The sequence below is a fragment of the Vulpes vulpes genome, chromosome 15 (genome assembly GCF_048418805.1).
Source record: "Vulpes vulpes isolate BD-2025 chromosome 15, VulVul3, whole genome shotgun sequence".
In the NCBI taxonomy this organism is placed as follows: Eukaryota; Metazoa; Chordata; class Mammalia; order Carnivora; family Canidae; genus Vulpes; species Vulpes vulpes.
The window spans coordinates 85,396,209-85,418,628 of record NC_132794.1 but is presented as its reverse complement, the minus strand read 5'-3'; the positions used below and the strand labels follow the sequence as shown (position 1 = coordinate 85,418,628).

At 42.1% G+C, this 22,420-nt stretch overlaps 1 protein-coding gene and 1 pseudogene across 3 annotated transcripts in view; one reads left to right on the top strand and one right to left on the bottom strand.

Annotated features, from left to right (window-relative positions):
• Positions 1 to 8,012: 8,012 nt before the first annotated feature.
• On the top strand, positions 8,013 to 9,592 carry LOC112931148 (stress-induced-phosphoprotein 1 pseudogene; annotated as a pseudogene).
• A 10,265-nt stretch (positions 9,593 to 19,857) lies between these two features.
• LGI1 (leucine rich glioma inactivated 1) overlaps positions 19,858 to 22,420 on the bottom strand; it is a 40,252-nt gene continuing 37,689 nt past the window's right edge. For 2 of the 3 annotated variants that reach the window (XM_025990853.2, XM_025990862.2), the window contains one exon: positions 19,858 to 21,056. In XM_025990853.2, the coding sequence (XP_025846638.1) occupies positions 20,221 to 21,056 (836 nt within the window). In that variant the 3' untranslated portion in view covers positions 19,858 to 20,220. The remainder of the gene's footprint in view (positions 21,057 to 22,420) is intronic. The other variant, XM_025990869.2, reaches the window with a different exon arrangement.

Here is a 22,420-nt window from a genome sequence, read left to right as displayed (position 1 = left end):
TTTTCATATTTTCAAATGCTTGTTTGAGGATATCCCACTTGGAATTTTGTGTTTTGCAATTGCTCTTGTTTTTCAGTAAAAACTGTCTTCAACTGAGATGTTTTTATCCTAATTAATTTCTTCTCTTTTGAGTAGCTTCGTGTGGATTTATGATACTTCATTTCATACTTCATTCAGAGCAATTTGCCATTCCTAGTTCAAGATCACCCTCTTCTGTCAATGTAGTGAAGTACAGTTCCTTTAAGAGCTGGCTGGTTTGTTTTTAAGTTTGAGGTGGATAATTCTTTTGTGTTCCTTTCATTATTTACCTATTCCAGTTTTATAATATCCTATTATGATTCTATTGATATTACCTTATTGTATTTCTTTGAAGATTTCAGACAGATTCATTTCAAACTTCTTTTCATCTGTCACCTCAAGATATAAATTTCTCTTTTATAACTACTTTTCATTGTGCTAAATGTGTTTCTAAACTTTTCCTTGAAATCTCATACTGTGTGGGGATTTTCTCCTCTACTTCCCTTGTCTGTGTGGTAATTTCTTAACTGCCTTAGCCTTGGTCTCCATGGATTGACCAAACACAATCCATGTCATATATTTACAGTTTAGCTCAGAACTCCCCATTTCTGTAGCAACAATTCTCCAGAATTCACATGGTACAGACCGGGAGGGGACTCTGCTATGGACACTGGCCCTGAGCAAGTAGTGTGTTTCTGCCATAATCTAGATGTGTGGGTGGAGCTATGTCACCCACTGTTCTTGGGTGGGAAGCCCAGCACAGGTTCTTCTTACAGAAGGTGCATTCTGGCTTACCTAGGAGGTATTTAACTCCACTTTTGCTTGCCTGGCTCCAGTCCTACCTTTGGTTCCCGTGACTTAACATTTTGCTTATTGTTTAAGTTTGTCTCTCTGTTTTGAGCCACTGAGATTTTGCTCTTGTGTTTTGAGAGTAGTGTTTAAATATATATCTTAATATATTATCTCTCATTCTTATAGATTTGAGGTGCAAGAAATAGGATTGAGTATATTTATTTTGAGAACCTTTTCTAGAGGTTTTTATGCCTCTTAAAAAGTGAGAATGAGGGGCACCTGGGTGGCTCAGCAGGTGAGCAATTGGCTCATGATCCTGGGGTCCTGGGATTGAGCCTCATGGGCTCTCTGCTCAGCAAGGAACCTGCTTCTCCCTCTCCTTCTGCTATCCCTCCCCCTGCTTGTGCTTGCTCGTTCTCAATCTCTCTCTCTCTCTCTCTGTCAAATAAATAAATAAAATCTTAAAAAAAAAAAAAAAAGAATGCCTTGGCCACATAACATGATGTTTTGATTACAAAAGATGGTTCTGATGGCTACAAACCAGAGGAAGCTTTGTGGTGTGGGATTGTTGGTTGTGATCAGATCACTTTTCAGTAGCACCAGTTGAAGATAAAGAGCAAGAAGGCAGGACTAGGAAGGGATGGCAGATGGCAAGAATCTCCAGTTTGCAGGCAACTGGCCAGGATCCAGGCTCTGATGAACATCTAGGAGATTGCGGTAGGGGCCAGTTGGCAGGAGCCATAATGGGGAGCTAACATTTATTGAAGGGTTGCTGAGTTTGGGCCAGGCACTGTTTAGACCCTGAAAATAGAGATGAACAAGACATAGTTCTTACCTTCATGAAACTTAAGAGTCTAGGGCAGTGTTGTGCCCAAGATCGCGAATCCGAGAAACCACCGAGGAGCCAACACTGATGCAAACGAGGGTTTATTTACAAGCTCGAGCTTGGGTCCAAGTATACCCGACACAGCAGAGCAGGGACTTGGACCCCGAGATGGGTTTCAGCTTAGTTTTAAGGGCTGGTCTAGGGGACCCCCAGAAGGGGTGGAGGAATTTCTCAAGTTCTGTTTACATTCTGATATGGGGGTTTCAAGCGCATTGAGCTCTGTTCTTATTCTAATAGGGGCTTCCTGCCCTTGGCTTGGGCTGTTTTTATTCTAATGTGAGGCTTTCTAGGATATTAAGCTGTAAACTGTTTTCTTCCTGTAACTGAAGTAAGGTAAAGTTCAGCTCTTATTCACAGGGGCCAGGGTTGGCTGTACTTGTGCTAACGCTGAATTTAAGGTGGAATGGCCTTAATTTTCTCGGCCTCCACACTTGAAACAGGCAGAATGACATTACTTGAGGGACTCAGCTGTCTCAGTGTTAATACTTTGCTAAGAGCAGCAGGTAATCTTAGCCAGACCTCCAGGATCCTATAAGTCTACTTCAACATATAAAAATTCCTTTAGGGGCACCTAGGTGGCTCAGCAGGTTAAGCGTCTGCCTTCAGCTTGGGTCATGATCTCACAGTCCTGGGATCAAACCCTGCATCGGGCTCCCTGCTAAGTGCAGAGCCTGCTTCTCCTTCTTCCTCTGCCCCATCTTCTGCTTGTGCACACTCTCTCTTGCTGAAGTAAATATAAAATAAAAATAAAAATTCCTTTAAAAATTTCCCTTATCTCTAAACCTTCCAAGATACTGTTGGACCCTGGCTCACGGGTGCCAACGTGTCCCGGCGGACGCCCCAGAGACTCAGACCCCAGACAGGCAGATGCAATTAGCAAGAGGGTTTATTGGACGTTTGCGCAAACAGGCTCCCCGCCTCCGAAGAGGAAGAGAGCCCCGATTAGCAATTACAGGTATCTTTTAAAGGTAAAAGAAAAAAAACGCTTAAAGACAAAAGAACCGCGGGAGTCGCATAGCATCCAGGTTGATTTCTCAGAAGGTCGACATGAACCTATTCAGGGACATTCCAATCAGGGTGTGGGGGGAAATGGTTTTCTTATCACAAACAGAATGCTTTTTGTTGCTAAAACTTGAGGAAGGCACCTGGATGGGCTGCCTCTGGATTAGGGCTGATCCTACTTACAGGGGGGGTTTCTTCAATACGTGTTGGCAATCATTCCCTAAGCATATGGCCCAACAATATACATTTGAAGGGTCTCATGTCTAAGGTTTTATTAAACCCAACAATAGCTAGCCCTCTCAAGGTCCTGGAAACCTTGCTTCCAAAATTTCTTAGAGACTTACCCTACCCCTAAACCCCTCCCAACTTGAAAGTATATAATTGGCCACTCCTCATAACCCCAGTGCAGCTCTTTCTGCCCAGGTGTCCTGTCCCCATGCTTAATAAAATCACCTTTTTTGCACCAAAGGTGTCTCAAGAATTCTTTCATGGCCTTTGGCTTTGAATCCTAACATCTTTCCTATATCAGCTGCAAGAAAGATTAGTGAGGTCAGTGTGAAGGCTCTAGATGAGGCTGAAGGTGTCATCACACACAGGTAGCACCCAGGAAAAGACAGTCTGAACCAGACAGGTTTGGTTTGATTGTGTGTGACTTTGTTCTGATTTGTTTGTTTGAAGACATTGGCGAGAGAATAGTTAGAGAATGTTCTATGATGGTGAGGAGAGAGAGGAGCAAGCAGGAATGGAAGGTGGGTCAGTAATTAGAAAGAAACTAGCATTTGGTGTTCAGATCTTCCCTCCCTCCCTCCCTTCCTTCTTTTTCTCCTTCCTTGCCTCTATCCTTTATTTTTTAAAAAAGATTTTATTTATTTATTTGAGAGAGAGGGACAGAGATAGTGAGAGAGAGACAGCACAAGTGGGGAAAAGAGGGAGAAGCAGACTCCCTGCTGAGTAAGGAACCTGATGCCAGGCTAGATCTGAGGACCCTGAGATCATGACCTGAGCTGAAGGCAGATGCTTAACCGAATGAGCTACCCAGAGGCCTATCATTTCTTTTTTTAAATATAGAGGGGATGAGAGAACAAGAAGATATTTAGTGAGTGCCACCTCATGAGAGTTGCCATGAAACGCAAACCTACTAAAATATTATTTGCTGTTTATCTGATAGTCACAATTAACCTGCATCCTGTATTTGTATTTGCTAAATGTAGGCATCCTGTACTTACCCAGCCTTGGCTTTTCCACTTCAGTCTCAGTTAGGGAATCTCTGGGAAGACAGCTGCCACCAGAGGTAGCCGGGTGCTAAACTGACTCTAGATGACAGCAGTCTTAGGGCTTCTGGGTAACTCTGAGGGTGCCTTCCTTTCTCCTCCAACACACCCCATCCCCACCCCCAACTCAACCGCAACTTTCCACTGCTCTCTCCTAATCTTGCTCTGTTAAAATAGCTAAACTCTGGAAACATTTAAAACCCTTTCTAAATGTAAAAAGAATCTGTAATGTGATCTACATCCTGCCTTCCTAGTTCATTGCAGCCACAAATTCTTTCTTCCTTTAGAAACCTGAATTTGGGCAGCCCCGGTGGTGCAGAGGTTTAGCACCGCCTTCAGCTGGGGGTGTGATCCTGGAGACCCGGGACCACGGTTGGTCGGGCTCCCTGCATGGAGCCTGCTTCTCCCTCTGCCTGTATCTCTGCCTCTCTCTCTCTCTCTCTCTCTGTCATGAATAAATAAAATCTTTAAAAAAAAATAAAAACCTGAATTTGGCTTTAAAGCTCTTGTCACTCACCCTGTTGACCTGTGTGTCCCCTACTCTCCCTGCCTTCTCTCCTGCCCTCTAACTACACAGGCTCTTTGCTCCCTCATCTCCCCACCTCCTCCTGATGCTGCTCATCACCATGGTTACGTGGGAACCTGTTTCTGTGGTGCCCTCTTCCATAGCTTGCTTCTGAGGTAATTTCCCCAGTGAATTCCAGCTCCTCTCAGCTATCTCTGCCCTCATCTTCCTCCAATGAAGAAAAAAAATTTGGGGAGAGAGAGAGAGGGAGGAAAGAGAGAGAGAGAAGAGAGAAAATCCCAGCTGCTCAGATATAAAAATTCTATCTGCAGCTGAGAGATTTTCTCTAGGTAATGTTATCCCTTCTTTTTGTTTTCCCTGTTTAAGGAGGAAAAGCCACTTTTGTCCTCTCATACTGTGGTGTCACCTAAATCCATATGTAATGTAACATTTAATTAATTGCTTTTTGGTCTTGGGGCTATAATAACACCCAGTAACTGTTTTCTTCTATAACTGCCTTCAATTCTGGAAGTTAAAAGTGTCCTTTCAGGACAGAAAAAGGAACTGCACTGAACCAAGATCACTGGCTCTGTCACGTGGGGGAGGCATCAATGTAAAAGCATCAGCTGGGTCGGGCTGGGTCATGCCAGAGGTTCTGGAGGACAGTCTTCAGCTGTGTAATGAGATGGCAAAGCTAAAGGTCCCTAGAAAAAGGAACTTTCCAAGAGGGATGGAGTGGAAAGATCTCCAACAGTTTTCAAGCCACAGAAATGATTCTGAAAAGCTTTAGGTGCAGCAACATGGAAGCAAAGATCAGAAACAGCAGTGTTTCGATACGTCTTTGGCTTTTGATTTGCTTGGCTTTTGGTATGCTGAGATTCTGTGAGTTAGGTATTTTTCCATGTTCCTCATGCACTGCAGGATAACCTACTCAAATTATGCAAATGATCATTCAAAGGAAGAGGCAGAATTATGTTAGTGTCTATAATTCTATTGTAACTATGATTCATAGGGTCCACTCTCAGAGAAGACTTGCATCAAATGAACAGTTGAGCAACTTTTTTTTTTTTTTTAATGTCATTAAAGGCTGTAACTCACAGAAACACTTAGAATTCCTGTGTCTTCGGTCACCCACTCCCCTTCCACAGCTGCTGCTGGCCCTCTTGCTTCTAAAACACGGATTTGGACATCCTCTTTCAGCCTGATCTGTGAGTTTTTTTGTGTTATTCCCCTCCCAATTTTGCTTCATGAGAGTCTCTAAAACAGGACCCTGCTGGGAGGACCATGGGAAAGGAAGAAACCGAACAGAAAAAGGCAGAACCCTCTTTAGCTTATAGGGACAGGGGAAGGACTGGAAATATGTTAACATCAACGTTTTTGTCTGGTTAGACTTACATTTTTGATAACAAAGCTAGCCATAATTTCTTTAAAGCATCTGAGCATCTGCCCAGACCTTTTGGGACAGCTGTCTTAATAGCTATGATTCTTAGTGGTACATCTTACTTGACCCTACTTCTACACATGAGGTCGAAGGAGTCTTGCTAGTTTTCAAAAGCAGTAAAATTCAGCTATACTCTGTCATCTCTGGCTTAACCAAAGAAGAATGGGAGGCAATGAAGTAGGCCCTCGCTTTGTGTGTATTGCCCATACTTACCATCTTCTGAATGAGAACACTGACTTTCTAGAAAAGAAGATGGAGGGCAGGACATCTATAGGGAAAATGAGAGTTAAGTGTTTATATTATCTCTCTGGTGTGTGTGTGTGTGTGTGTGTGTGTGTGTGTGTGTTTAAGATTTTATTTATTTATTCATAGGAGACACAGAAAAAGAGGCAGAGACATAGACAGAGGGAGAAGCAGGCTCATGCAGGGAGCTGATTCGGAATTTGATCCCAGGACCCCGGGATCAAACGCCCTGAGCCAAAGGCAGATGCTCAACTGCTGAGCCAGCCAGGTGCCCCAGTATCCCTGTGTCGTGGAGGCAGTGGACATTGGTGGCACAGGCAATGTAATGGTAAATCTGTTGGGGAACACAGGGAAGGATGCACTGATTCAGGCTGAATTTAATGAATCGTTTATATCTTGATTGAGTTATTAGGAGTTTATGTTCTAGTATTCAGCTTTGCATGATCCAAATTGCCATTCTGACTGTTCCTCTTGGGATGACTAGGCTTTGGAAGATTAATCTCCCAGGAGGCAGGACAGTGGATAGATTTCATGGAAGAATGTTATCACTGGGAAGGAAATCTCTTTCCCCCAAACCCCTCCCCACTATAGCTGTACCTTTTCTGGCACTACCCTTTGTGGTCCTGGTCTCCTGCAGCACAGATGTCCACAGCAGTTGCCACAGGGTCACTGGAGTCACTTGCAGGAGTAGTCTGGTTCTGCTGCCCTCTGCTGGCCACAGGGGGCATATTCCGCCTGTTAACCATTGGGTCATTGTCTCTCCCCCAAAAGGCTGCGATTATTACCCTCTAATTCTTTTTCCTTTGCAATCCCTCTTATTATTAAGGAGGGTGGCATGGAGCCAGGTTTCAGCTTCCATGTAGAGTTTATCTATCTAACATCCCCGGGTGAATGATTCTGGCACCCATCACAATGGATAATGGGTTATTTCTGGGAAGGGCCCTGAAATATGTCCAGGAAATATCTGAGCTCATCAACTATGCCCTGACTCATTCAATATGTTATCAAATGATATCTCTTGACCTTGCCCCCATATATTATGATAGTTTCTATTTGGGAGCCTCTAAAGAGAAAGCCACTTTCTATAGCATAATAATAATTGCTATTGTTATACTTCCTCTACTAGAGTATCCTTGAAGCAGTAGCTGAGTGTTGCAGATATCTCAAATCTTAGCATCAGGTTGACCCTTTAAACTGAAAGTAAAGGGGAGAAGTTTTGGAAAGATGCTAATGGGGGTGAAATTGGGTATCCTGAAGATAAGGGACACTAAGTTTAGATAGCCCAATGTGCCGGGTTATCAGGGACCAAATAACACATGCCAAATTTTATTGTATGCTGTAGACCGCCTTAGAATCTTGGGCTAGCCCCTCTGGCCCTTCCTGGCACACCAATGCAGTCTGGCAGTGCTATGCTTGGGCTATATTTCTGGGAGAATATACCCACCATGTAACCTTTCTTCTTTGTCATGGAAGAGCCTTTTAGCAGATGTGTGTGTATAAAAGTGCTCAGCACTTTGCCCCTACACCAGTGTAAATATTGTAAATATGACCATCTGGCTCATGTCATTGATAACTACAGGGCATATTTGCCTCATATTAGGAGGGCAAGACAGGACGGGATGAGCACTGGCTGATATACTATATGTTGGCAAATTGAACTCCAATAAAAAAAAAAGGAGGGCAAGACAGTAAAATCTTCATCAAACAGAGACATCTCCAAGGACTGAGGCCCTTTTAATCTTTTGAGAGAAACTTCCCTTTAAAAAAGTTATCCAAGTATTAAATGAAAATAGATTTTAAGGGTTGGGAGTGCAGAGCGGATGGAATTGATTCAATCCAGTTCCAAGCTGGGCTATGGAGCAGGTAAATGAGCTAGCTAAAAGAAAAGGCAATAAGGCCCTGAGTGCAGGCAACATCGATGATGCGTTATAGAGCTCCTCTGAGGCTATTAGGTCAGATCCCCAGAACCACTTGCTTTATGGTAATCGCTCAGCAGCCTATGCCAAGAGAAGTGACAACCAGAAGGCTTATGAGGATGGTTGCAATACCATTAACTTAAAGCCTGACTGGGGCAAGTTCTATTCACTAAAAGCAGCAGCTCTTGAGTTCTTAAACCAATCTGAAGAAGCCAAGTGAACCTATGAAGAGGGTTTAAAACATGCAGCAAATAATCCTTAGATCAAAGAAGGCTTACAGAAAATGGAGGCCCTGGTTGTGCAGAGAGGAAACCCATGGATTATTTCAACATGCTCAATCTGTACCAGAAGTTGGAGAGTGATCCCAGAACAAGGATGCTGTTCACTAATCCTACCTACCGGCAGCTGATAGAGCAACTATGAAGCAAGCCAACTGACCTGGATACAAAACTAAGATCCAGGGATTGTGACTATTCTCAGTGCCCTCCTGGGAGTGGATCTGGGCAGTATGGATGAGGAAGAGGGAGTTGCAACAGCTCTACTGCTACTTCCTCCCAAAAAGGATACCAAGCCAGAGCCAGTGGAAGAAGATCTTCCATAGGATAAGAAGCAGGCACTGAAAGATAAAGAACTGGGGAATGAGGCCTACAAGACAAAAGACTTTGATATAGCCTTGAAGCACTATGACAGAGCCAAGGACCTGGATCCTACCAACACGACCTACGTGACCAGTAAGGCAGCTGTGTACTTCGAGGAGGATGACTGCAGTAAATGCTGGGAGCTGTGTAAGGCCATCGAGGTGGGGTCAGAAAATTGAGAAGACTATTTCCAAAGCTTATGCTTGAATTGGCAACTCCTATTTCAAAGAAGAAAAGTACAAGGATGCCATCCATTTCTATAACAAGTCTTTGGCAGAGCACAGAACCCAAGATGTGCTCAAGAAATACCAACAGGTGGAGAAAATCATCAAGGACAGGGAGCAGCTGACTTACATGTAAACCCTGACCTGGCATTGGACGAGAAGAACAAAGGCAATGAATGTTTTCAGAAAGGGGACTCTCCCTAGGCCATGAAGCATTAATACAGAAGCCATCAAACAGAACTCAAGAGATGCCAACATGTACAGCAATGGAGCTGCCTGCTATACCAAACTCCAGCGCCAGCGGAAACTGTGAGGACTGTGAGGAATGTATCCAGCTGGCGCCAACCTTCATCAAGGGTTACACACAGCAAGCAGCTGCACTAGAGGAGATGAAGCACTGCATTAAAGCCATGGATGTCTACCTGAAGGCATTAGATCTGGACTCCAATTGTAAGGTGGCGGCAGATGGTTACCAATGCTATATGATGGCCTAATAGAACCAATGTGACAGCCTGGGGGTGCAGCAGATAATGAGTGACATGGTCATACAGCTTATGCTAGAACAGATGCAGGAGGACCCCTAAGCACTCAGTGAGCACTTGAAGAATCGTGTAAGAACACAGAAGATCCCGAAGCTGATGGATGTGTGGGTCTGATCACAATTTGGTGATGACTGGCTCATCATCCTCTTTCCTTCACCCTCATGTAGAAAGAGCAGGGACTGCAGCAGCGAGTAGCATGGAGCAGAGAGGACAGCAAGGGAGAGCAAACAATTTCTCTCTCTCTGTTTACATAGACCTATGTGGAAGATACAGAGTCTTACTGACTTTACTCGTACTGCCACTGCCTCTGGGCCCTCCCAGCACATGCGTGGGCTCTTCTGCTGCCCTGGGGTTCCATGTTTGCTTCTCCATTCCCAGTCACTGTGTCACCTGCTCTCCCATAGTTGGTTATTTTTTATTTGAGGCAATGAGCATGTGTGGGGAGGGGAGGATAGTCTTCCCGACCTCAGGTCCCAACTATATTCACATTGTTTTTAAAAACTCAGATAAAGAATTCTAATAAAAGCAGTAGTAGCAGTCATGCATACTTTGCCATGGCTCTTTTTCCCTCTGATACTGTTATTTAGTAATAGTGGCTATTCCATATAGTGGCTATTCCATCAATTCATGTGTTGATGGAATAGATTATGATGACTTGGAACAGTGCTCTCAGTAACATGAACAAGAAATAAGTCTTTATTATTTTAAGCCAGTAATATTTGAGTGCTACCCAAGTATTAATAATCCAGCTTATCCTGACTGATAACGATCAGTGTAAGTACATCAGTGTAAGTCAGTCATTAGGGCCCTGATTGCAGACACCTGGTTTGAATCCTAGTTTAGCTGTTAGCTACATGCCTTACATAGACTTCCTTACCTCTCTGAACTTCCGTTTTTTCTTTAGAAAAAACTAATAATAATAGCATTGTTACAGGGGTTGAATGACTAAATACACATAAAATATTCAGCACGTTCTACATATATTAAGTGCTCAATAAATGGTAGCTATTATTATTGCTTTCAATCATTAACAATATTTTAACCTATTAACCATAAGTATGCAGGCCATGCGAAGACAGGAGGCATGTGTGTGAGCCAGTAGAGTTATTAAAGTAGATGGAATGCTGCCTTTTAGGAGCTATAAAAAGGGGTAAGTTCTTCCAGCTTTGTGGTGAAAATATGTACATGTATGACTATTCTGTGATGGGGAGGGGGATTATATTTGGTCTTTCAAAATAGTATCTCTGCTTGTTCACACTCCATTCACAGAACAAGCCCTCTTTACTAAAACTTAGAGAATTCTGTGCTAAAAATATTCCATTCCCATTTGGTGTAGTGAAATGTCATATCCATTAAACACCAACATACCAAATGCTGCTTGCAGATTCTCAACCCAGCAAACCCAAGTCAACAGGAAATCATGATCAACCTCAGCTTGTTCATACTGTACATCTTGACAATTATTTTAGAGAATATTCTAAGGCTTAAGTGTTATCTTACAGCTATCTTACAGTTATAATTCATGTACTCCAGCCAACTAATTTTTAAAGAAAAGCAATTGTGAGCAAGGAAGTGCAAGTGACTTCTCAAGGTCACAAAAGTATAAAGGTGGTTGTATGAGCCAAGATCTCCAAACTTCCAAGCTACGTTTTTCTCCTATAATAGAGAGTTACAGATATTTCAGAGCTCTAAGGACCTGTAGGTTGACCTGATCCAGTTCCAATATCTTATAAAGAAAACTAAGGCTAAAAGAAACTCAATGTCTTGCTTTAGGTAATCCTTAAAGCTAGCACATTGGAAAGCTTTGGCCAAGTATTGTAACCACAGGCTTGGTGTTCCTGACGTGCTGCTGGTCAGTTCAATGTGATTGGCTAACAACATCACAATCACCTAAGGAATGTTTAAAAATAAAAAATTCCTGGGTCCTGTTCTTTGAAGATTCAGTTTCAGTGGCTCTAAGGTGGGGTCCCAGGAAGCTAGATAGTTTTTGCTTTCTAGGTGGTTCTGGGAGGGAAACCAGTTGGGGGAACCGTTATTAATAGAAGTCAGTGTTTTGTGTTCTTCTCTTCTTTGCTAAGGTTGATCTATGATAATTTCCAGCTAATGCCTAGATACCTGTGGGAAAGCTAAGTAAGGAAAATCCTGGGCCAGTAAGGAGCCTTTAAGATTTTAATCTTGAAGCCAATCTCAAGGTGATCGGAGCAAAGAGACAGCTGCCCTTGCCAGGTGAAGATTGATCTGAAGTGGAAGCACATCCAGAAAAAAAGTGAGCTAGGAATGCTTGATCTCATCTCCCAGGGAATGGGTGGCCACTAAATCAGAATTGGCAGCTTGATTTCACTTGGGAAAACATCATTTTGAAACAGAGGATATCAGTTTAAATATTTTAAAACAGAATGTTTGAGAGAACACCATTTACAAATGTATATAGCAATTGTAACAGTGAATCGTCATGAATAATAGACAAAGATGGGAGATTATATTTTGTCAAGTTTTGCAAAATAGGAGCCGGAAGGACTCTTTGAAACCTTTTAGTGAAGGGCTTCTAGACACATTTAAGGGTGTGGCCCCTTTCCTGGTAACTCTGGCTCTCTGAATCGAGATTCTCCACAGAGACCACACCTCCGGTTGATGACTGTTGTTGTTTTGCCTGTTCAGCATCCTTTTTTCTTTTTAACAACACTACGATTTTGCTTTAGGGAAATATTCTTACCTCACTCTCATTGCACATGATTCTCACCCATGGGTTCCAGGGGTGGGCATGTGACCCACACCCGGCCAATCAGAGCCTTCTCTCCTTAGCCAGAACAATTGCTTCAGGGATGAGCCCTGGGCCACTGAGCATCAGCTTCAAACTTTTGCTAGAACTACTGGAAAAGGAGCACTGTGTTTTTATTAAGCACAGCTAAATTGGCAAGATGTCCTGTTGGAGGAGCTGATGGGTATTTCTGTACCACAAAAGGAGAGACTGATTAGATAGAAGTCAACAATAGAGTCAGAGATAAACAGATTCATGAAAATAGCATCTGAATATCTGGTCCAGGTATTTCTAAAGTTATATGTATTTTTATATTTAAACTATTGTAGTTGGATTTCAGCAACTTATAACAAAAAGAATCTAATCCACTATGTCTCCCTAGGGATCAGATCCTGGGTGGAGAAATGATTAATGATTAATTAATTTTTCTAAGTTTATAGTTTGTGAACAGCCACAATGAAATGCAAACCCAGGTCTGTCTACATCTAAACACATGTTGTTAACTACTATGTCCACTGCTCTAAAGAGAGAAATATTGTGGCCAACAGCAGGTTAGATCTACAGGCAAAAAGCAAGAAAACACAGGTCATGTTTCACTTTTCCTTTAGATCCCTATAGAACTTACTTTTGCCCCTTTTATTGTTTTTGCATGCTGCCTTTTAGAAATAAACCCCAGAGGTACATAAATCCTTTAAGCGTAGGGACAATTTCTCGCTCATTTTTGTTTTCTTCGTACCATCTTCCATAGTACTTTGCCTATAATAGATGTTCAGGAAATGTTTTTGATAAAATTGAGCTTTTTGTGTCCATTGGTGTAAGTACTAGTCAATAGTCCTAGGATACTTGGAATGTTCTGGGGTCTTGACTGGGGTGTTTATCTGGCAGCTTACAAGAGTCCTGACATTTAAAAAAAGATTTATTTATTTATTTGAGAGAGAGAGAGAGAGAGAGCACCAGCACAAGCAGGAGGAGCAGAGGGAGAGGGAGGGAAAATCTTAAGTGCACTCTGTGCTGAGTGAAGAGCCCTACTCAGGGCTGAATCCCAAGACCCAGAGATCAGACCTGAGCCAAAACCAAGGGTTGGACACTCAACTAACTGTGCCACTCAAACACCCCAAGAGTCCCAGGACCCTGAGATCCTGACCTGAACTGAAGGCAGATGCTTAACCCACTGAGCCACTCAGGCACCCTGAGTTCTGAATTTTTAAAATATATTTTGTCTTTAAGAACTTTATAGCATGCTGTGTCACTGATGGATACTACCCAAAATGAATCTTGACTTTGCATCTTAACTGGCTATGTGGCTGGGAAAGTTACTTAGCTGTTTTAAGACTAAGCTTTCTAATTTGTAAAACAATGCCCTATTGCAGAATCACAGAGGATGGAATAACAATACAGATAAAGCACATAGTATAGTGCCTGGCTCATAGTAGGTGCTTAATAAATGCCACTTATTATTATAATGAAATTAAAATGTTAAAATATAAATTATAATATTAAATTAAAATATTAACATTTCTAAAGTTTTGTGGTATTTATTTATTTATTTATTTATTTTAGAATTGTTAAATATGTGTGGGTAGACAAGGTTAAGGGAATAAAGGACAAAGAACAGTTGTCCTGGGATCTGGCACTGTTGGGAGGACTGATTTCTGGGACACAGTTTTGCAGAGAATTATTGTTAAAAGCTTCAGCTAGGGAAGATGCTTCTTTCGGGACATCTCTGAGTAGTGCTGACCATGGATGTGGATCCTTCTCGGGGATAAAACTTTCAAAGGGCATAGACTTTCTGAAAGTGTTAGTATCAAGCTTCTTGTTCTTGGGCCTCCATGGATTAATTAAATTAGTTCCCATCCTTCATTTTTGTGGATCAGTTGTTAGGTAGATTTGCTTCTTATGCTTGAATGGAGATTTACTTAGAAAATAAATTATGTCTTTTTATCTTCTAGAATACCCCAGTTATCCCGGGGAAGCAGGTAGGCTTGTGCAGGTCTATTCTTTTGGGGTAATCCATGACCAGGATTCTTTATGGGGCTAGAAGTTTGCTGTAGGGGAGGAAGCTGCTTCTGAGATATGCAAACAAGAAGGCTAAAGCTGGTGGGCTTAAAGCTATTTCATTTCCACCAGCTTTTTTTCTACAACATAAGACTATTCCAGGGGATAAAGGGGGGGATGGGATATAAAAATCACAGACCCCTAAGACACAGTCCTGACCTGCAGAGATGTGTAACCTGGTAGGAGAGATGGATAGAACAACAACCAACCATAATACAAGGCAGAATGAACTATGAACCTTGCTTATGGTAAAAACCATGGGTTGAGAAAGCTGGAGAAAGGAGAAACCATATCTAGGTGGTTAGGTGAGGACTAAGATGTTCAAAGGTAGAAGAGTTGGGAAAGGGCATTATTGGTGGTAGGGTAGCCTGGGCACAGAAGCAAGTATATGCTCAGATGAACAGGGATTGGCAAATTGTGAGTGTAAAGGAAGTGTGGGTAAAACAGAGGATGCTGGAGTGGAAGGAGAAGCTGGCTAGATTTTGAACTCAACCTTTAGGACTTTATAGGGCCACTTGTAGGTCTTCGTAGGCTGGTGGTGGTCCTAGATGTTCTATGCAATGGACATCCATTCAATCATGTTAAAATGCATCTACATCCCACACTAAGATCAACATGTAAGAACTGCGTTGAGGGAGTGGAGCCCTCATTGACTAGTCAGTGTACCTACAGATGTGATCCCAGGACCAATATCAGGCCAGATGGAGTCTGGAATCAGTTTGGGATGAAATGAGTACAAAACTTGAGAGGAAATGTTGAGGAGCTTTTACGGCAATCTGTCATTGCCACAATAATAAAGTGTGTGATTAATTTTCTGGTAATTCAGTTTTATTTTAATTTCCAAAAATATTGGTCTACAACACAATGGAAAGACATTGGCCAAAAATACATTGGAGTTTTTTTTTTTTAATTTCCACAGTTTAATTTTTTTAAACATTGGAACAATTTTTAAAAGTGAGCAGCTCTGATCTAGTCAAAGTAATATTACTTTTTAAAGAAATGAGCTAAGAGATGACAGAGAAGAGAGTCTGTGAACTTGAAGATAAGATCAATAGAAATCAAACAGTTTGAATAGCAGAGGAAAAGGAGATGGAAATATCCAGTACTCAGCATCGTATCCACACTGAGGTAACTATGCCTATACATTCTGACTTAGGTAAAGATAATTGTGTGGCAAGTACAGAAATCCATTCAAACTAACATAGAACAAAGCCAAATGTGTATGTGTGGTGATGGTGGGGCAGGGTTGTTAGTAGAAGGCTCCAGAAGTACAAGGAATTCAGGGGCAGGCAATGCCATTGCACATAATGAGGGATGAGTGGGAAATGGACAGTCACTAGGAATCTCTTCCACTCTTCTCTCTCTCCCTCTTTCCCCCTGCGGTGCCTGCTGTGTTGCATTGCCCAGATCCTCCTTCAGGAATAAAAGACTTACTTTCCTAGCTGCTGGGAGGACTCAGAAACAGCCTCTGTTACCTCTGCTAGCCTCTGGGGATTGCTGTGGTTAAAACACAGCCTCACTTGGGGCCATGCTTTCTTCTAGCCTACATCCAGTGACTAATCACCATGGAGGTGAAAAGATCTGGTGGGTCTCCTTGCTCCAACTTGGGATACCTGAGAAGGAGAATCTCAGTTCCCTACAGGGCTGCTTTTATTGGAACTGCATCATGACTCAGCTGCTCTCTGCCAAATTCTCCTTTCTTCTCATCCTTTCCAGGTGGCATCCCAAGGGTACCACCTAATAAATGTGTGTATGCTAGCTTCACAGAGTCTGGTTCTCAGGCGAATTTACCAGGGTCACCAGACCTCCCTCCCTCTTCCTTTTCCTCCCTTTTCTCTCTCTCCTTTTTTCTCTCTCTTTGCTCTTCCTCCTCCTCCCCCTCAGACTATAGCTTCTCACCTTCGCTTCTCTCTGACCTTCTACATCATTCTCTTCTTACCTTTCAGACCAGCTTCCTCTGCTCTTACAGCTGCTCCAAAATGGTGTCTTCAGCATCTCTGTCATTGTGCCTGTAGCATATGCCCTTGTTTCCCGCCCAGAGGCTCTTTATTGGGTTGAAGTACCCATCCTGCAGCTGCCATGGGTGTCAGTTCATAACAGCCTAGATTTGCATACTTATCCGGAGGATTGTCCTTAGCCAACGGGAACCTTCATTGCTGGAGATGTCCGAGAGGTCATCTCTTTCATGTCCCCATACTCTTTGGTCAGAGACTATCAGATGGGAGGTATAAACATCCATTCTCCTTGCCTCAAGGCAGGACACACTGTGTGGTACGATTCACACTCTGGATTTCTGGATTGGAGTCAGTCTGAAGCTAACTTCTCCTGAAAGGACGTCTCTGTGTAGAACCTTCACCTGCCCTGGTCTTATTCCCTTATAAGTATAGCAGGAGAGCACTCCCTCAGTAAATCCCTTTGCTTTGAGGGAACCAGATTTAAGATAGTCACTTTACAAATCTGATGCCTGTAGCCAATTGACCCAGCCACTGTGGTCCTAATTCCAGATATCCAGGAGAGAGAACTAGATCAGTTCAGGCTGAGCCCAGTCCAGTTTCCGGGCTGAACCCTGGATCAGGAGTTCCTCCAGGTTCAATCATCTGTGGCTGGAGAGGAGCCAGGGTCATATAGTATAGGATAGAAGATGGGTACAGAGAGAGAGAGAGGGCAACTCTCAGGAAGGATTGGCCAATTCCTGTGAACATGGGCCCTACCTTCTGTCCTTCTCAGTTTTTCTTAAATTCTTGTCAGTCTTCTCACTCCTCACCTCTTCCCCATCTACAATCCTATGTTTGGATTGGAGGGTGAGGTGTTGAAAGGTAGTACCATATGATGAAGAAATATCTGGATTGAGTGTCTGTAGGCTTAGGTTGTAGCTGCCTCCCTCTGCTCGCTTTGCTTTGTATCTCTAGCTCTCAGGTTTCAGGTAAATTAGAGAGTTGGTTTGCCAATTTAAATAGTCATGCTTCTGTGAAAACAAAGAATCTAGGCCTTTCTTTCTTTCTTTTTTCTTTTCTTTTTTTAAAGATTTATTTATTTATTTATGAGAGAGAGAGAGAGAGAGAGAGAGAGAGAGGCAGAGACACAGGAGGAGGGAGAAGCAGGCTCCATGCCGGGAGCCTGATGCGGGACTCGATCCCCGGACCCCAGGACCGCACCCTGGGCCAAAGGCAGGCAATAAACCGCTGAGCCACCCAGGGATCCCCTAGGCCTTTCATCTCTGCATCTCTGAACTCGGCAGATGGGCTGGCACAGAGTTAGAACACTGGCAACATATTGAAAACAAGAGATATCCTTTCAAAAGGAAATGACCATGAATTACATTAAGGTAATAATGTAGAGCTTGACCCAGAAGCATGCAATATTCTGAGTGTGGAGCCAGCACACTTAGTAAGTGCTAATTTGTGTCAGGTCTCTGTTAAGTACTTTGTGTGCTATTCTGATCACTGCTGCAATGTAACAAATCACCACAAAACTTAGATGCTTAAATTGACCATTTTATTATGCTCATAAATTCTGTGGGTCAGGAATTTGGACCAGATGCTTTGGGAATGGCTTGTCTCTGCTTCATAATGTCCAGGGCCTCGGTTGGGAAGATTTGACATCAAGGAGCTGGAATCACCCAGAGGCATCTTCACTCATATGACCAGTGCTTCATGTAATGTTAAATGGGACCTCAGCTGGGGCTGTCGACCAAAGCCTGGACTTCCTCGGAATGGTGGCTTCAGCCTAGTGGGATCTTGTAGGTGGCAGCTCTGAGTTCCAAAAGCAATTGGCCCAGTTCACAAGATAGAAGCTTTGTTGTTTTTATGATCTAGGCTCAAAAGTCAAACTGCATCATTTCCACCACATTCTACACATTCTATTGATTACAAGCCTGCCCAGATTTAAGAATAATGGAATTAGACACTACCTCTTGAGGTGAGGGGCAAAGTTCTCATAGAACATGTAGGTTAGAAAATATTGTGGCCATATTTGGAAAATTCAATCCACCAAATGCATATTATCTCATTTAATCTTTCCCCTGTACTTGGAGTAGGCATTATTGTCCCTTTACAGATAAAGAAACTGAGATTCAGAGGACTTCAGTAACTTGCCTGTAGACAAAGCCAGGACATGGCAAGACTGGATTTAAATCCAGTCTGTACAAAGCAGGTGTTCTTCAACAGCATATATGCCACTTATAGAAAAAGGGAACTGAAAAAAAATAAAGAAATCCAAAGGCCAGTTCTCCCTGGGCGCAAGATCAGGAATAGGTAAGACTTCTTATCACCCATAACTCTAGTGTCAGTTAATATCTTCCTCACATGGTAAAGGAATTTGTTTCCTATGTATAACTTCCTGAGGTATTGCTTCTTGGAAAATGTGTAACCATTGTGTGTACCTTTGGTGCTTCAACTTTGCCCAGTATATGCTGGCAGTGGGGTTGATGTCTGCCTTCCTCCCCCTACCCATTCATTCGGCAAAGGATTGTGGGGAATAAAAAGCTGGAGGAAGCTCTGATTCACACAGAACCAATTCATGCCATGAGTATCTTCTCCGCCGTGATCCCCTTTTGAAGCCATATGTCCCCTTTAAGTTCAAACAAGGACCACTTCCTCCAGGAACTCATCTTTGATACTCCCAGGATTTTTATAATCAGAATGTTCAGATGATGGTTGGCACTTACAGCTTACTCTGTAGGTTTCTGTGTCCTAACCCTCCAATTAATCTAAGGCCCCAGAGGGTAAGGGCCATGTCCTATTCCTCCTCAATTCTTCTCCACAACACCACAAAAACAATACCCCATTCTGAACAGGTACTCAATAAATAGGACTGATTAGATCAGAGGGACTTAGAAGTTTATTATTATATTGTATCAGGAGGACACACATGCATCTTCAAAAGCAGTTTTGAGAGCCTACCCTATCATAGGCATTGTGCTAGGTGCTAACAATCCATGTGATCCAGGAGCAGGAGTTTAGAAATCAAATATGAGCCTCCTGGGTACTCTGCAACATGTCAATAACATCCGAACTGATGTCTAGAAGTGAAGCATCCTTAATCAGATTAGGAGGCCTCCATATAGGGTGAATTTGAGGCAAGTAGTATAAGGTTACAATCTCAATCAGCTCTTAGATGATTCTAGGTTCAGACACTTAGAAAGTCCCTAAATACGGTTTTTAAAATTCAAAATCTTGACTTTCACTTCTTTAATAAGTTTTTTGAATATTTTTTTTTAGCTAGAGCTATCAGATAGGAAAATGATGCTGGCCTTACTAGTCTTTATTTCCATTAGTCTTCCCTTCCAATTTGTAATAAGCAAATTTCTCTATCCTGCTTTAAATTTGTCACTATTTCACCACAAAATGTTCTTAAAAGCTATGACCTTTGGAAACACCCTTAAATGTTCCAAATCAGCCAAAAAAAAAAAAAAAAACCTGTTCATAAATCTTGGGTAATGAATATTAGTGTTTCATTTTCACTCCTTATTCATACCATGAGCTCTTGATCTAAACATAACCCTGTTGTATAATACTATTTCCTCAACATACCATCACCAAGAATAAAACAACCATAAATAATTACCTTTGGGATATGAAAGAAAATGTAAACATTTTATTTGGCAGTTGTTTCTGAACACATGAATAAATAAATGGAAAAGTACATATTAATATTTCTTTTTGGAGTAACAGATACCATTAAACACTTATTTACACATCTTCACTGCAAAGAACAGTCACACGATTCAATTTTGTCTTATAAAAGGTCACTTCCCACACCACTGGACTGGACAGTTAGGGATGGAGATACTGGTAGTGCTTGGTTCTAGTAGTCTCAATGTTTGAAAGGCATTCATTTGCAAGTGTGATAAGAAGAGTCATCATGCATTGAGTTCATCCGGATCATGTACTGTAGAAAGTTTCTGATGGCAGCCACAGAATTTGGTGTGTCATGCGCTTAAGTCAACTATGACATGTTTGTAAATCTGTGTATTTCCCTTAAAACTGGAAGCAAAAAGAAAATTACGCTTATTAATGGACACATGCGTGAATGATCTCGGCGCCTGAACATTTAATTCCTGAAATTTCACAAATTTGGCTTTCTCTGCATCCCAGTTATACACTTGAGTAAAGGAATAATCACTTCCAAGAATTGCATATTGGTAGTTATTTATCTGAAGAGGCTGGAACACCATGGATCCTCGTGATGGCATCCTCTGAATATCCTGAAATGAGGAACCTCCCCATTTCATTACTTTGGAATCACCAATGAATCTTGTCAAGCAAATGTACACGTCACCTTTCACGGAGAAGTGCTTAACAGCATATACATCCTCCATGTTAGGGATGTCAGTTTGGTTAGTGAATAATTGTGTTGCTTTGTTCCACTGATAAATTACAGGACGCTGGGAACTACTAGACAGGATTAAATGAGGCGTTCTGAGTGTCTGAGGTGTTCTGGCTATTTCTAGATATTCCACATCAGTGTCCCTGTACCACGCATGTAAGGATTGATGGGAGTAGAATCCATTTCCATTCCATTTATAAATGGTAGTAAAACCAGCTTTTGAACTGTCAGCAACAACAAAGTACCAGTTGTTTTCAATCTTGAATGTTTCAATGTCATTGGGTTTTCGGATTTTGAGAATTTCAATATCCTGGATTTTTATAAATTTATTTGCAAAACTGTCTCGCTTATAGATGTGAGAGCCGCCAAACAGCTGGGCCACAATAACATAGAGCTGAGTTTCAATGACTATAGGCTTGCACACTACAGTGGACGTGCCTGGGAAAAGACAAATGAGAGATTAGTTGGATGGCCATCCTCTTTTGCAGCATGTAAATGTGCAGGCTGAGGCCATACAACTTCCACCAAGATCAGCCTGGAATAAGACATTTCCTTGGTTGAATAGGCAAGGCCAATCTCCAAGGCCCAATGGCAGCAGGATTATGAAGTTCTGTGCCTTTGTGCCTCATGAGACCTTGTTACCGAAAACTGAGTTGTCAAGTCACATCCAACCTGCACTAGACGTTCAGGACACACAGCTACAGCCTGAGTTTTCTCCTCTCACTTCTTGCAGGAAGAAAGCATTGCTTTCCCTGACACATCATGAGTTAATTACCATAATTATAATGAAAGTTGCGTTTCTTGAGCACTATGTGCTTTGCCAAATCATCGCATTAAAAATTCCCAATAATCTTAAGACATAAATATCATTATCCTCCCTTTTGTAAGTGAGCAGACTGAAGCTCAGAGAGTTTCAGTGCTGCTAGGAGAAGGCAAAGTTGTGAATCAAATCCAGGTCTACCAGAGTCTCTATGCTTTTAACCCAACCTTTGGGGAGGTGAGCTATTCCAGGGCTTCCAACTTGGACTAGAATCCCACAAATTTCTAGAAACCTTGAAACAAAGTTGTTGTTTTTTTTTTTTTTAATATTTTATTTAATTATTCATGAAAGACACACACAGAGAGAGGCAGAGACACAGGCAGAGGGAGAAGCAGGCTCCACGCAGGGAGCCCGATGTGGACCCTGGGATCACGACTTGAGCCAAAGGCAAACGCTTAACTACTGAGCCACCCAGGAGTCCCCCAACTTACAAAGTCTTGAGCAGTGATCTGGGTAGCCCATGGTTCTACCTGTAATTAGTTTGTTCCTAGTGTGAATGGCTTCTTGCTCTAAAAATAACCTGATTTTCCCCTAAGGAAGAAAAGAGATGCCACTTGTCATTTTTCTGATGCTTTAGGTCACTGGTGGCAAGAGAGAAGACAAGGAAGAGGAATCCTTGAGAAAAATGAAAAGAGGGTTACAGTCACAGGTAAAACTCCTGAAAGTTATTTTGGGATATTGCAGAAAACAATATGGATCAGTATCCTTGCTCAGTATCCTTTCGGTAAGAGTTTGACATATATCAGTAAATTCTGATCAACTAGAGGGAGCTTGGCTCTAGGAAATCTAAACAGAGCAGGGAAAATCTGGGCCTCAAGCCTTTTCTAATTTTGAAAGCTCCAAAGCAGTAAGATCTGCATCAACTCTTTCTACTAAGGTGAAACTATTCTATTTGTAACACTTTTCAGAATTCCAGTGATTGTGTGATTTTGGGAAAATCACTTAACTTCTCTGTAATTCAGTTTTCACTCTGTACAATAAG